Source organism: Uranotaenia lowii, chromosome 3 (genome assembly GCF_029784155.1).
Source record: "Uranotaenia lowii strain MFRU-FL chromosome 3, ASM2978415v1, whole genome shotgun sequence".
Taxonomy (NCBI): Eukaryota; Metazoa; Arthropoda; class Insecta; order Diptera; family Culicidae; genus Uranotaenia; species Uranotaenia lowii.
This window is the reverse complement of record NC_073693.1, coordinates 361,625,847-361,641,817: the sequence shown is the minus strand read 5'-3', so window position 1 is coordinate 361,641,817 and position 15,971 is coordinate 361,625,847. Positions and strand designations below refer to the sequence as shown.

Here is a 15,971-nt window from a genome sequence, read left to right as displayed (position 1 = left end):
GCAAAATTATTGTTGTAATGTTAAATATTTAGTACGATCGATCGTTTAAGTGTTGCGCAACATAGTGATAAGTATTTTAGTTTATTTTAAATTGTTTTTTTTAACACTAGTGCTTGTTGAATTAAAAATATGTTGATTTTGGTGAAACAAATAAAGTGGAAATTGAAAGTTTGATTGTGCATGTAATTACAATAGTGATATAAGTTAAGTGAATAGTTTTAGATTATATTTGTGATGCACGTTTAAATGAATTTAACCTGTTGTGTGTTATTTATTACCACGTTTGGATTTTTATTTAATGTGCGTTTTCAAATATGATCTGTGATATTCATGTTAATTTATTATTCTCTAGTTGTAAGTTACTTTTAATGATGCGTGCACGTTTATTTATAATTTGGCCTGTTTATCATTTATTTATTTATTTATTTATTCACCATAGTCTTAAAATAATTTTAATTTCCAGTGCACGTTGAATTAAAGTTTGTTTTTATTTATTATTTTATGCATGTTTAGCCCTTAAGATGCATTGCAAATATGAAAAATTTAATTATGCTTTGTCGTTTTAAATGTAATATGTCTGCCACAATTCGATAAATGCGAAGGATTGTTCTGGAAACAAAAAAATGCAAAACACTTCGTATTTTCACTTTTTTTCATTGGAGTGGTGGATAGTGTAACCGGTTGGTTACAAATCGTTTGATTTTTGTTTTCATTTTTGTAGTATTGTATATTTAGCTCTAGAAAATTCATGTTCCTTGTCGAGTCTCACAACAAGATAGCACCACAGTAGGCTACATTTTACTGCTGGCTGCTGTCAATTCACAGAGGAGGAAAAGGAGGAAAGAAAAAGAGAACATGGAAGGCGAAAAGGAAGCTTGCTTCAGAAAAATTCGCTCTCTTCTGTACCAGGCGTCCGTGAGTAAAGTCCGTGTTGTGTTTAGTGTTCGTGAAATTCCACGGAATTCGCCCGGAAACACCGGTTGGCTTCCTCACGGCTCGGCCCGCAGATCCCTTGTGGTCTCGCGCCTAACCGTAAAAGACCATCATCATCGTCCTCGGGTTCTGAGGAACCCTAACTTCCAAGGAGGACTTCCCTTCTCGGCCTGTCCGGATACGGGGCACTCTCGTGGGCAGGCCGATTAAACGCCAAAGAAGGAAGACGCCTGCATTAACTGAGTCCAGCAACGCCCGCTGGCGCCGACAGTTTCGGCACTCCGTCGATCCGCCTATATATCGACGGCCCTCCTGCTTCCGGAACGGGATTTCCGGAACTACGACGTTGCGACGCAAGACTACCAGCAGCACAACCACGGTTAGTGAGAATTTACACGCCACACAAGACACAGAACATTGTTTATACACACAGACAACACGCCACAAGAAAACGTTAATAAAAAAAAATCATAGAAACATGAAATTTCCGATTTGTTGTATTTTACCCGAAAAGTCCTTGGTTACCCAGTAGTCAGCCGGCTCTGAGGTTCCGTACTCTTAGAGTACCTTGCCTTGGCTGGTCTAGCCGCTGCTCATCTATCCGTAACAATCGTCGTCTTTTTTTTTTCTCCTTTCTCGATTCTGTGGCTTTTCCTTGACCAGTCGCTTGACGCCTTTCGTCGCTTCCTAGGTTTCTTTGGTGGTCTTTTCTTCTCCGGCGGTGACGAATTCAATTTCACTCTTTTCTGCACTCATTTTTATGGAAATTTTGGCAGGTTTGTAGCTTTTTTTTTTTTTTAAATAGTCTTACTGTCCGGGACTAAAAGTCACCTTTTGAGCTTCTTCACTTGAATTTTAATTGCTTTGATTTCACAGATTTTGACGTAGAATTACGTCTTACGGCAACACTATAGGGGTGCAAATCGAAACTTGCAAACGAATCTCGCGTCACGAAAATGTCCTCTTTCAAAGACATCTTTTTCGAAGAATATTTCGACATACATATGTGTTAGTACACCCATACCAATGAAGCTCATACACGTATTTATGCTCGGAAAGGCATAAATATAGCTGCCGAGTTGTAGCTAAGTTTCAGTCGTGTTCAATTATTTGTGTGATGCTGTCGTTCGAGGTTGCTCGTCCGGCTCTTGCAGCCGCTTCCACAGGCAAGAACAAGAAACCAAAAGCTTCCTACAAGGCATCAGCAAAGCCAGCAGATGGTGGAAAGGAAGGCTGCCAGGAGCATTCATGAGTCGTTTGTCGCAAGAAACCTGCTGCCCGAGGGCAAGCATCTAAAGTGGCTACTGCTTCGTTAGCAGTATTTTTCCTACCTAATGTTTGTGCGACAACAACGGCGAATAACAAAATTTTAAGTGCCCAGCACTGTCAGCTAGGTTATTTTGGATGGTTAGTTAAATTTCTTCCATTTTGTTCAAGTGACAGACTTTGGAAAAACGACAACAACTACAACAAATAAAAAAAACTGCCGAAACCAAAATACCCTACTATGATCTGAGCTTGACACTTAAAATTTTTTTATCGCCGTTGATTTTTTGCATCGAAGTTTATTGGCGCGCCAAAACAGACAATGAAAATATTTTCAATGCCAGGTGCCTTGTTTTGTATATATGACGCAAATTTTCTCCAATTCGAGTACACTAATTGTTCCGACTTCAAAGTTTTGTATTTTGAACTCGTTTTTCTTATTATCAGGTATGATCCACCCGAAAGCCAGCATTTATAGTTCACCGATTATTTTTATTATTAAGATTGCTTTTTACGAGGTTTCTAAGGCTGATGTCATGCTGAAACAACTAGCAACGCAACGCAACGTTCCAATAAGATTGCGTTGCATTGCATTGGTATGTCATGCTGGCGCGACCTGTCACTTTGAAAATCCCTACAAATCATCACTTCTCTACATCTGATAATGCTTTGAATCGTCTCCTTTCTTTCCGGAGCCATCAAAAACTCATCAAATCACGACCCGGATTGCAAGAATGCCGAAATTTGAACCGACAAAATTCCTTGTTTTTTTGCCGGAACTAAGAATTCATGAAAATTTTCTCGCCGATTAAGATAGTTTTTAGTTTATTATCACAAGTTCGGACAGATCTTCGTACTATTGTGCTTAAAACCAGTGTTCTGAATATCACTCATTTTCAATGAATGTTTCTGATTGCACTTCGCAACTGAACGTACAACGGTCGGGTTTCGTTATTGATTGCTACTGGACCTACCCGATCATCGATCGTTCAATTCATCGCTAAAATACAGATCACCTCGTACGATGCTTGCTGTCAAAACAGTGCAGCACCATCATCAAATTGGAATCTCACCAATGCGCAATGCATATGGCGAATCTTGTTGGTCTTCGATCAGGAGTGAATGGATCAGGCAGTGAGTGAGTGATACATGAAGCCGATCATTAGCGTATTTTGTTTGATTTGATATATAGCAAATTAATAAATTTATTTGTTGTTATAACGTTTTTTAACATCAGTATGATCAAAATCAAATTGAAGTTGTGTTTGTAAGGGAAAGATGTTCACTTTCGCCATGTTTTACAAATTTTACAAGTTCTCTTATTAAACTGTCGTCCGTCACGTTAAAACTACTGAGAATTTATGGTGTCCCGAACAACTGTTTGATTTTTCTCGTCCTGCAGAAAATAATTTTGAATTTCATATAATTCAGGCAGATACTGAGTGAGATACATTCAGAATGGATCAGTTTGTATCTCACTCATCTCCGATATGCGATGTTTGTTGAACCGATGATTCTGAATGATGCGACTCGGTTTGCATAGCTGATAGGAGCGCTGATCGAGATTGCATACCAGCCAGGCGAAGCAGTTGCGAGAGGCGCTATCCCATTATACAATCTGAATGTTTCCAACAGGAAACGCATCCTGAGTGTTTGTTTTGATTGATTTTCAGAAGACTGCTTAAAACCCGGAATCACTGCTTCAAATCGAGAAAAAACAATGTTCCTATTGGATTTCCTACTAGTCGCGCTACTAAACACATTGGCATCAGATTGGTCGCGCTACTCAAAGCAACCAGTATGACAGGTCTGCGCGATTTCCATGGAGATCAAATGAGAGCTGGTTAGTCGTGTGAACGTTGCGTTGTAGGTCGCGTTGCTAGTTGCTTCAGCATGACATCAGCCTAAGATTAGTTGTAACGAAATTCGCTAACTACATGCACACTTCCGCCACACTCTCACACATCGCACAACCCTACCAAGTTAGCGATTTTAATTCTAAAATACCTGGCAACAGCGGCAGAAATTTGATTAAAATTTCATATTGATCCTAGTATTTTCTTGATACAGCCACAAAACCAGTAAATCGTTTTGCTTTTTTAAAATGTCGGTCACTGGTAGGTATCAGCAGCCGGCCATCCAATATGATGGGATGCTTAATTATTAATTTGAAACGCATTTCAAGGCATCAAACTCTTCTAAAATTATTCTTTGGCCCTGAAAAGAGCCTTTTAAATATAAAACCCAATGAATGCGTCTGGGCATCATTGTCTCCCACTAGGTACACGGGCAAGTTAAAATCCTTGGATGCAGATACACAAGCAATATCATTACACGTTCGGAAAGTTCTGGAAACACAAATCTATCGGAGCACGAAGCAAATGCTGGAAGGGTACAGGCTGGGAAGCAGGTGATGGGCGATGCGGTTTCTGGACTCCTCCTGTGGTTGGAACGATCTTCACTGGTCAAAAACCGAAATTGTTCTAAACCTTGCCGACTGAGAAGGGCTTGTTTTTATATCTGTCGAGCTAGTGAAAACCGAACTAAACCGAACAACGTCGAAAACAAACCGCGAAAAAATCTCTCGTGTCAACTGTTGGGCTACCTGCGCGACTATAGAAAACTGCATGAGTAAAAAGTTTATAAAAGCGGCGACAACAAAAACAGCGTTCACTTTGCAAATGGGTTTCCTCACGAGCGGACGATAGTCCGACCATTAATGTTGGTTCAAAGTCGTTCCGTCCGGGACGGTTGAAAGCAAATTTCGGTTTTTGACCAGTGAAGATCGTTCCAACCACCGGAGGAGTCCAGAAACCGCATCGCCCATCACCTGCTTCCCAGCCTGTACCCCTTCCAGCATTTGCTTCGTGGCCCGATAGATTTGTGTTTCCAGAACTATCCGAACGTGTAATGATATTGCTTGTGTATTGCATGCAAGGATTTTATCTTGCCCGTGTACCTAGTGGGAAACAATGATGCCCAGACGTATTCATTGGGTTTTATATTTAAAAGGCCCTTTTCAGGGCCAAAGAATAATTTTAGAAGAGTTTGATGCCTTGAAATATGTTTCAAATTAATAATTAAGCATCCCATCATATTGGATGGCCGGCTGCTGATACCTACCAGTGACCGACATTTTAAAAAAGCAAAACGATTTACTGGTTTTGTGGCTGTATCAAGAAAATACTAGGATCAATATGAAATTTTAATCAAATTTCTGCCGCTGTTGCCAGGTATTTTAGAATTAAAATCGCTAACTTGGTAGGGTTGTACGATGCTATTAGTTAGTAATAGTAGCTATTATTTACTATACAAAAAATTTACTATTTTTTCTTAATTGTGGAAAATAAAAGTGGATTTTTTGCATTACGTAATTTATGAATGCCGTCTACATGAGATCGCCCGAACACCGAAGACGCCAAGACCGCCACTTAAAATACAACAACCATCAGAGTCCTTTTCAGGACCACAAATTACATTAAAAGGCCCTTTTCAGGATCACCAAACTTTTCAAGAAAGAGATTGAATACACTTGCTTTGTAATTCTACGTTAACCTGTCGGTCGTGTCTTATACACAACCTCTTCAACTTTTTTTTTTCACTGTTTAAACTGCTTCGAAAATAACAAGACTTTGTTTTTTTTTCACTATTGACGATTCACTTTTGAGATCGCTAGCCAATAAAATTGACATCTGCCAAACGACTTTAGGCTCCGATTGTTAAGTTCCGGTTAATCGCCCTTTGCGCGATACGTTCTACATACTGGCGGTGTAGTTTTGCCAGTATTTTTGCACTCACGTAGCTAATTGCAACTGCTGCTAGCAGGCAAATTGCTATGGTTTGGGCAAGGTTCTGCTGGTCGTTTGAACTGTTAACGACGGGCGCGACGATCTCGTCGGCCGAGAACCAACCCATTGTTAATTAGTCACAAGCACTTAATTAGCCACGAGCACTTCTTGAAGACAACTTTTACAACACTTTTCCAGATTGCTTAACTTTGTCACGGTCGCCATGAGGCAATCGTACTTTCGGATCACTGATATCTTACTTTGTTAGAAGTTGGTTTCAGATTGATTTTATTTCTCAAACGTACTTAGGTGGTAACATAAAGTTAAGTCGAAACGAGTAAAGCGGAATTCAGGAAGACGACGCGCTATCTGATTGGAAAACATGTTTGTAAACATGTGGTAGCAGTTATTTGTTTATGACCGAGTTCTTCTCTGGGTCATGTTTGGTTTTTACGGAATGGCTTAAAAAGTTCTTCTCTGGGTCATGTTTGGGTTTTACGGAATGGCTTGAAGGAATGCTGGCAATGCATAATTTATTGCTCGGTTCAGGAAGGGTAACATTTAAAGTGATTGTTATGTTTATGATTACTGTAAAGGAAAGCAAAAAGGTTTAATTGCTAAGACTTTGAGGTCTTGCAGTTAAATAGGTTTTTACTGCTGCTTGTGGGGTCTTGCAGTTTATGATGATTTTGGGAATTTGAGGATTCAGGGATGTGTGTATAAAGATGATGGTTTGAAATGATAGGATGAATAAAGGAATGGTTTGGAGGATGCCACACCGTGTTTTCATGCTAAAAGTCGTTGCCAAAGTTCCAATTCGGTTATTTCTTCTCTCAGTTTCTGTAACAATACAAGATATCAGGAGCAGTAGGTTGTTAGCCTAAAGTCCCTATCCCGCGATGGGGCTGCCATCTTGGACTTAGCTGGCGAAACCGCTGTAAACCCACTATTGACCTCAACTTAATCAATGTAATGCATCGGAATTTGAAAACAACACTCACTGGCATTGACTGCACCCATAGAAGAGGTTGCAAAAATCCAATGCCTATTTAGCAAATCTCTGTGTCGATAATGCGCTGAAATGTGCACTGTGCCGAAGACGGTATGTTTGAAAAACCGTAACTGGCATAAGGACTCTGCTCCCAACCAAAATGATGACCACTACATTCAAGCGAAACAAGAAAAACATTTTATGGGATTTCCTTCCTATTGGATAATTCATCCCAGAAACAAGAAAATAAAAATTAAAACCACAGCGCTGTAGTGAGAATCGAACTCACATCACTAATTGTATCGTCTTGCCAGTCCGACAATCTAACCAGTGTACTATTCGAGCTTCATGCAGGACGAGGTATATTTGTCATAGGCTTTCTGTTACCGATCAATCACAAAAAACGTACAACGGCGGCTTCCCGGCGTTTGGCCTCCTTTCAATGCATTCCTTTGTCTTAAGATGGAAACGGGAAAGGGAACGGGAGTGAAGGAACGGGAAACCCATTGAATGAGAACTGTGCTTTGCTTACTGCCTGCTATTACATACACACGCTACATATACACAGCTGCTAAAGCCGGGCAGCTTGGCCGGTGTTGTTTGCCGGTAAATTGAAGGAATGTTTTTGTTGTTGCTTTTGCTACATACACAAGCACAGCTTAGCCGTGTTTGCCGGTTGATTGAATTAGAAGGAAGTTTTTGTTGTTGCTTTTGCTACATTCACACGCACAGTGCTCGGTTCGCTGGCTGCCTGGTGTTGGCCGGTATTTATTTCCATCCTTCTTCGGCTTGTGATGCGATGGGGAGGGACGCGAAAACGTTTTTATTTTGTTTCATTCAGACATACGCAATTCGGTTGCGCTGGGAGCTTAATGCCGGTGGGCGCAAATCGAATCAGTGCCGGTCGCGTTATCTTCTTGTACCAATGATGCTATGAAATTGACTACACGCCATTGGCACAGAGGCTGAATTTTGGGTGTGCTTACACTGTTTTTCTTTCGTTGGCCTATCATATTTCACAGAGTATATCAGCAAAACGGTGGCAAACAGCAAGAAATAAAAAAAAGGTATTAAAAAATCCGCCACTGCCATCCAACGACGAGGACGACGATATGGGTCTACTGAGCGAGGGAAGTCCACTGAGCTGGGACGAGACGAAGGCCCTGGCTCAACATGTCCGCGAGCACGGCATCGAGCAGTTTATCAACCTATATACCCGCCTCAAGGACCGCCAGGGGGACATGCTGAAGTGGGGCGACGAGGTCGAGTACATCATCGTGCGCTTCGACGATGCAAATCGGGCGACGCAGGTGTCGCTCCGGGCCCGGGACATACTGGCCGTGCTCAACGAGAAGGAAGCCGCTGATCCTAATGGTAATTGGGCATAATTTTTATTGGATTTACAGCATGAACTTACTATCTGTTTTTTTTTTTTCGTCTCAGGAGTGAAATCTCTATGGCGCCCGGAATATGGAGCCTACATGATCGAAGGCACTCCGGGAAAACCGTACGGTGGCCTATTGGCCCATTTCAATGTGATCGAGGCTAACATGCGATACCGGAGGATGGAGGTAACGGAAATGTTACCGGCTGGGGAACGTGTCATGTCGATAACCAATTTCCCCCGGCTAGGATGTCCGAATTTTACTTACCCTTCGGCCAAGCCAACACCCGAAGATGAGACGTGTGCTGCGCGGTCCCTGTTTTTCCCCGATGACGCAATCTTTCCGAGTCATCCTCGCTTTAAAACACTCACCCGGAACATTCGCCAAAGAAGGGGTGAGAAGGTTTCCATCAATCTACCCATTTTCCGAGACAAGAACACCGTCATTCCGGTGGAGGGTAGCCTGCCGGACAAGCCAGACTTTGTTCACATGGACGCCATGGGTTTCGGAGCGGGGTGCTGCTGTCTGCAGTTGACCTTCCAGGCGTGTAACATCAACGAGGCACGTACCCTGTACGATCAGCTGACTCCGATGTGTCCGATCATGTTGGCCCTGACGGCAGCCAGCCCGGCCTATCGCGGCTACCTGACCGATGTGGACTGTCGATGGAACGTGATTTCGGCCTCGGTCGATTGTCGCACCAAGGAGGAGCGGGGCGAAGCTCCCCTGAAAAATGATCGCTTCCGGATCTACAAATCGCGCTATGATTCGATCGATTCGTACCTCTCCCCGGCAGGCGATAAGTGAGTTGATTTGCTAAGTTTTTTTAAATCTGAATCTTAAATTGAAATCTGAATCCGAATCTAAGACTTTAATCTTAAATCTTAATGTGATACTCAAATTTGAGTTATAAAAGCAATAATTGAATTTATGTCAATAGAAAACCTCTGGAGCCACTTTTATTTATGTTTTAGGATTCAAATTTAAAACCTGAATCTGAAATCTTAATCTTTTTTTTTTTATACAAAATTTTTTTTTCACAAAATGTAAAACAATTCCAGTGAGCAAATTATCGCTCTTTGAAGGAATGGCTGGGACTACTCATAGGCTATTTCACAATTTTTTAATATAGAGTTGTGGTATATTCATTAGTTTGCTGCGTTGTGGTGGTGGCGGTGGAGGGTGATAAGGTGTTTTGATGATTGGCGGTGGCGGCTGGATGGAGTGGCTTGTGGGCGGTGGTGGTCTGGGTGGAGGGGCGAGAATAAAAAGAATAACAATTTTTTTAGCTATGTGGCACGAAGATACTATATAGCGGAGGAAACGATGGATGTTTTGCTTGCAGATCGACAACAGTTGTGATTTGAAACGGGAGGACGTTGGGCATTGCTTTAATGTGTCTGGTAGATTGTTGTATAGTTTACTTGCGAAGTAACTGGGTTTCTTCTTTCCAAATTCTGTTCTAACCCTGAGCAGACGAAGGTGATTTGCATTTCTGGACGAGCGGTTAGACGTCATTCTTTCGAAGTGCATGTTGTGATGGGAATCCCTGCTTGTTAGGAGTTTGTGGGTATACACCAGAGTTTGAAATTCCTGGGCACCTCGTATGGGAAGTACTGAATCGTCCATACTATATAACAGTTCGGAAGGGTACAAATACGGCAATCTAAAGACAGCCTTTAGCGCTCTATTCTGCATGGCCTGTAACTCCCTTAGGCGGCTTTTACAGGCCTTACCCCATAGTGACACCAGATATTGCAGTCTCGAGTGAAACAGCGCAAAATATACATTTTTCAGCCGGTGGGTTGGAATGAACGCAGAAATTTTCCATATGGCACCAACGACCGGAGCGAGTGTTCGTTTAAGATGCTCTATATGGGCTGCCCAGCTTAAGGTATTATCGAAGTGTAGTCCTAGATATTTAAACTCGTTCACTCGTTCAATTAGAGTGTTGCCTATACGGATTATTGGCAGCTGAGGTATGGAGCGACGACCAGAATTGAACAGCATGTACGAAGTTTTCAACAAGTTTAACGAGAGAAGATTACAGTCGAAGTAATGCTGAAGGATTTCCAGATCGTTTCCAATCCATTCCACTATCTGGAGAGGATTGGAATTGCTGTACGATATCAATGTGTCGTCGGCAAAAAGCCGAACTTTGCCGTGCAGATTCAACAGGGGGAGATCGTTGATGAATATCAAGAACAACAGCGGGCCCAAGTTGCTTCCCTGCGGTACTCCCGTTGATATGAATCTTTTACTACTTGAAGCTCCTTTGAGGGAAACAAATTGTTGGCGAGCTGTTAAGTAGCTTTCGATAAGCCGAAGGGGTTGTCCACGTAATCCATACCATTCCAATTTCTGTAACAGCAAGGCATGATCAATGGTGTCAAACGCTTTCCTCAGGTCCAAAAATAAGGCACCAGCATATCTACGGTTATCCAGATCATCGTACACGTCCTCCAAAAATTCGGTTGTTGCAGTTAGAGTGCTGCATCCCTTTCTGAAACCATACTGGCGTGGGCTTATGAGGTCATATCTAGTTAAATATTCATTCATTCGAGTGACGAGTAGTTTTTCAATAACTTTATTTAAGACAGAGAGAGTTGAAATTGGACGGTAGTTTGATACGTTTGATCTGTCACCTGACTTGAAGACAGGAGTTACGCGGGCTAGTTTCAATGCATCAGGATAGACACCAGTTTCGATAGTTTCGTTGAAGATGTCTGTCAAGATGTTGGAAAAAGCCAAGTGATGGGCTTTCACTGTAGCTACGGAAATATTATCTGGACCAGATGATTTGTTGGTGTCAAGGTTACTGATCTCTAACAGAACCTCTGCAACAGATGCCGGTCTCAAGAACAGGGATTGCGGATGCGAACGAATAGCATTGAACTGTTGAATATCTCTGGTGCTGACGATATTTGAAGCCAATTGAGGCCCCACGTTGCAAAAGTACTCGTTGATACTGTTCGATACTTGGGCTGGATCGGTTTGTACTTCATCGCCAAACTTGAGGGTGATGGGGTTGTGTTCTTTGGTGTTACGACCCAGGGCTTCATTAAGGAATTTCCAGGATTGCTTCGGGGTTGCCGTTTGCAGAAGTCGAAAGTAGTAGGTCCGTTTGCAGTGGCTTTTAAGTTTTGACAACCTTTTAGAGATAAGTTTCAGGGCAGCTTTAGACTGTTCGTCCGCAGGATTCCGTTTACAGTGCTTCCAGATCTTGTCTTTAGTTGATATTAGGTTCCAAGCGTCGAAGGTCATCCACGGGCAATTCCTCTTCATTTTTGCTTTCACTGTTACTGTTTTTGTGGCGCGATTTCGTGTGTCATTATATTTGTCAACTATAAAAACAATTTTTTCATTAGCGGATAGATTTTCTGGGATGTTTATCAAGGCTTCTGCAAATTCAGTGTTCAGCTGTTTTTAAAATCCCAGAAAAAACAAAAAACAAAAAAACAAGTGTTCAGCTGCTAATGGTTGATAATGCTTTTGCTCAGGGATTGGGCCTTTTTATCGGAACTGGTTGACAGTGTAGTAACGATCATACTATGGTCACTTGTATCCATGCAAATGGTTTCGTTTATTGTCGAGCCGATGATACTCTGAGAGCAAGCAACGTGGTCGAGTATATTCCCACTGGTCGGACGGGTTCCAGCATTATTAACAACAAACATGTTGTGTGACTCCAGGATCCTCGTGTACTCTCTGACGGTGTTATTAGACATGTTGACTGGCACATTGGTATCTCCCAGTAGAATCGAGTCAAGACATTTAATATTACTTGCCAGCTTACTTTCCAGCTTCTCTACGAAATTGGCGAACCGAAATACAGGTGGACGATATACAGCGTGTAGAAGTAGCGAGCTATTACCCAAGGGGATACGTATTCGTATGTAGTGAAAACCTTCATCCTCCTCTATTTCCTCGGTGTCAGCGTTTAAATCGCTACGTGTGTGTATACGGCCAATCCCCCATGCGATGTCTCGCGACAAGAGAATATTGCATCGAATCCATTTATTGTGAATAACTGTGTGTCGCCTGATTTTACCCATGTTTCACCCACCACAATTATGTCAATAATTTTAGAGTACCTATCTAGGAGGTCTCTGAGTATGTCGAACTTCTCAATATTGTTCATTCCACGAATATTCCATTGGAGTAATTTCAAACCCTTATCATATACTACTTTATATTTATTTTTTAGAAAATCATCAAAACACTCATATAAAAAGTTATTATTCGCACTTGTAGACATTGTTAAAAAAAAGACTATTTGCTACAGAGATTTTTGTTATTATCGACGCTTGTTGGGGGGTTCGACGATGGACGATGATTGCAGGGAAATATCCAGGTTGGAGATCTCGAGAGCCCGCTTAGACTTTGGTGGTTCAAGCTTCACTAAATCGTCCTTAGCACGAACAATCTCGACTTTTGAATCGGAACGCCGCTTGGTAAGGATTGCTCCATCTCTACCGGGCCAAACATACTGCAGACCAAGTTGTTCCTAGGCTCCACGTACTTCCCGCAGCCGGTCCAATCCTGTTGTGGTCAATTCGTCGCGTATAACCACTCTACCAACGGATTTTGTATACGGATTGCCAAGTTCAGCAGCATTCAATGGGCCTCGCAGTTTCTTTTTCATAAAAAGCTGTTCCTTTGCATTTTCTTCTCTGAAGACGACCTTTATGGGCGGATGTTTACCATCAGGCTTTGCTGAACGCAATCGCTTGGCTTCCACAATCGCATCTTTCGCAAGGTCACAACCTAATACTGTCGCTATGTTCGCGACGACGTTTCCTGTGGCCTCATTTTCTAAGATTGGAACGCCTAGAATCATGGCATTTTTCCTGAGAGCCTGCCGATTCAGTCGATCCACTTCCTTCTCAAGTTTTCTAATATCTCCGCGCATTTGCGATTGTTCATCCTGAACGTCTCTGACTTCATGCTGAAGAAAGGTCTGGTCGATTTTCATCTGGCGAAACTCGTCCATAAAACTGTCAAATTTATCTGCTAAAAACTCTTGACTCTTCTCGATTTCCTGTACCGTCTCTTTCAGTTTCTCCTGCGTCGCTATATTTACCAATTTCAGTTCCTTTAGTTCATTTTGGGTTGCAATGTTGGACTCCTTCAGGTCACGAACTTCGTTCAGCATTTTCTTCATTTCGTTTAAAATTCGATCCTCGGCTACTTTATTTCCTCTCTCTCGGAAGTATTATGTGTGTAGCACCAAACCGAATAGCGACAGTTTTACTAGCGACGCTTTTTACTAGCGAGATTCCTGTCATTCGAAGGTGTGTTATTCTTTTCACAGTCCAGTAGGCGATTTCCATATAGTACACAAACATTGTTTACGTTATTTTCTGTTGATTTTCCTTTGGCCATCAATCGCATGCTTCAAGTTTCCTAGGAAACTCGCTATGCGTCGTTATGATTCTCAACGTCGCGACGTATGCGACGTGTCGCTAGTAGGCAAAGCTGCTATGATTATTAGCGCTCATATTTTGGATTTTTTCTGCATGCATAATACATCGCTTGGCAATCACTGTTACAAAAATAGTCGGTTTGCTGTAGTTTCCGAACTGCATTTCCCCGAATGTTTTTGCAACGGAAAAGCGCACACTGGTGACATTGCGAACACTCGATTATTTTATTCGGGTCGTTTTCGACCTGTGACAAACGTTGTTAACGTGTCAACGCACCTTAATCCAACACAAACATGTTTAGCAATAAGATACACCTCAAATCATAACCCTTGCTGCCAAGTGTCAAACATCCATCGAGGCGAACGCGCTACGAAGATAATTTGCGGCAAAGTTATTTGTGCAGGAAAAACGTGGTTATTATCGGATATTAAAAAAAAGTCGGTTATGAGCAGATATACATATTATTTTAACAGTTTCGGTAGTCATTATAAAATCCCAGTTATAGGAGACACGAAACTATCGTAGGTACACATTCGATAAATTATAAACAGGTATAAACTCATGCAGACATAAATTTCTAGGTTACCTACTGACTATTAAAAACCTGGTTCATGATTCCTCGTCAGATCCGGTTTCCACCTATTGAAAGACCGCTCTTGTAGAAAGGTAACTTAAAACAGGATAGGCTTGAATCTATATATATATAAATGAATGTTTGTCTGTCTGTCTGTTACCTATAGACTCGGAAACTACTGAACCGATCATCGTGAAACTTGGCATCTAAGTGTTTTTGATGCCGGGGATGGTTTCTATGATAGTTACAAACCGCTCCGACTTAAGGGAGAGGGGGCTTCCATACAAAACATGTAGTTTTTCGAAACAAATTAAAGTCATGACATCCATTTTCTCGAGGTTTTTTTTCCTTTGGGCGGTTTGTTTATCGTCTCTATGGACGAGGCGTCGCGAGCCAACGTCGTGAGAGGATAGTAACCATGGCATAGCATACTGATCAGTGGGAATATTTTGGCGCGTATTTCTCAACCAAGCATATTTTCAATGAAAGGGGTGGCGATATGAAGCCTTGATGTGATTTTTTTCCTACTTGATTCCTAGCTCATTTGTACAGCACATGGCTATGAATGACGCCTAGATGTGACCCAGATTGACATTTTGCCGATCGAATAAAACATATACCTACAATTTTTTTTTGCCAAAATCAGAAATTGAAAAGTCATGGCATCCATTTTTAGAGATTTTCTTTTCTTTGAGGGGTTTATTTTTCGTCTCTATGGTCAAGCAAACGTCGTCGCAAGTGGATAGTAATCAAAACATACTGTTCATTGATCGCTGGAAACATTTAACAATCAGGCGCCTGTCTCAACCAAGTACCTATATTTCTTATGCACGTGGGGCTGATATGCAACCTAGATGTGTTTTTCCTTGCTTAATTGTACACAGCACGTGGAAATAAATGACGCCTAGATGTGACACGGATTGGTATTTTATCAATCGAATCGAAACCAATTGAAAGATTAGCAAAAATACTTCCATATTTAGTTCGTGTTAATGTAGCTAGAATTTGTTGTTACTTCGCGGACAACTGGAAAAAGATACAGAAAGTAAAGAATTTACATACAATTTTCAACCCATTTCGCCTACAAGGTTATTTTTGAATCATATTGATAACTGAAATATGAATAAGATGTTTTCTACAGAGGTAGATCGGAAACATTTAGTTGAACATGTAAAAATGTACTTAACTGAAGTTTTATGAGGAGCTATTAAAATTTAAAAAGATCAAAAAATCCGATCCGACGCATGAACTGATTGTTTATTGTTCCAAACATCAAGAGTCTTTTCTTTAAATTAGATAAGATAGGACTGACGTGTGCATAAGTGAAAGGTATCAGTGAAATAAATGATTTTTATTGACCAAAAGTGAGGGAATTCATTTTCCGAAAGAATTTTCATTCAAAGAACACTAGAGCATGTTCGAACGTTCAACTTTTCTCTGTTACCAAAAAAAATAACAAAATATGTTTTCTTCTATAAATTGTTACTTCGGCCCAAATACACAACTGAAACGAATTGAGAAATGAAAATGGAAGGTTTTTATTTTAAAAAATTCTGAAAAAAAAATCATCGTACTTTTAACTTACATACCAATTTAAGTACGTACTCA

The 15,971-nt window shown here is 41.2% G+C and overlaps 1 protein-coding gene across 2 annotated transcripts in view; it reads left to right on the top strand.

The window, feature by feature from the left end:
• LOC129754550 (glutamate--cysteine ligase-like) overlaps positions 1-15,971 on the top strand; it is an 82,355-nt gene that overhangs the window by 55,187 nt on the left and 11,197 nt on the right. For both annotated transcript variants that reach the window (XM_055750688.1, XM_055750689.1), the window contains 2 exons: positions 8,001-8,352; positions 8,422-9,166. In XM_055750688.1, coding sequence (XP_055606663.1) covers positions 8,001-8,352; positions 8,422-9,166 — 1,097 coding nt within the window. The remainder of the gene's footprint in view (positions 1-8,000; positions 8,353-8,421; positions 9,167-15,971) is intronic.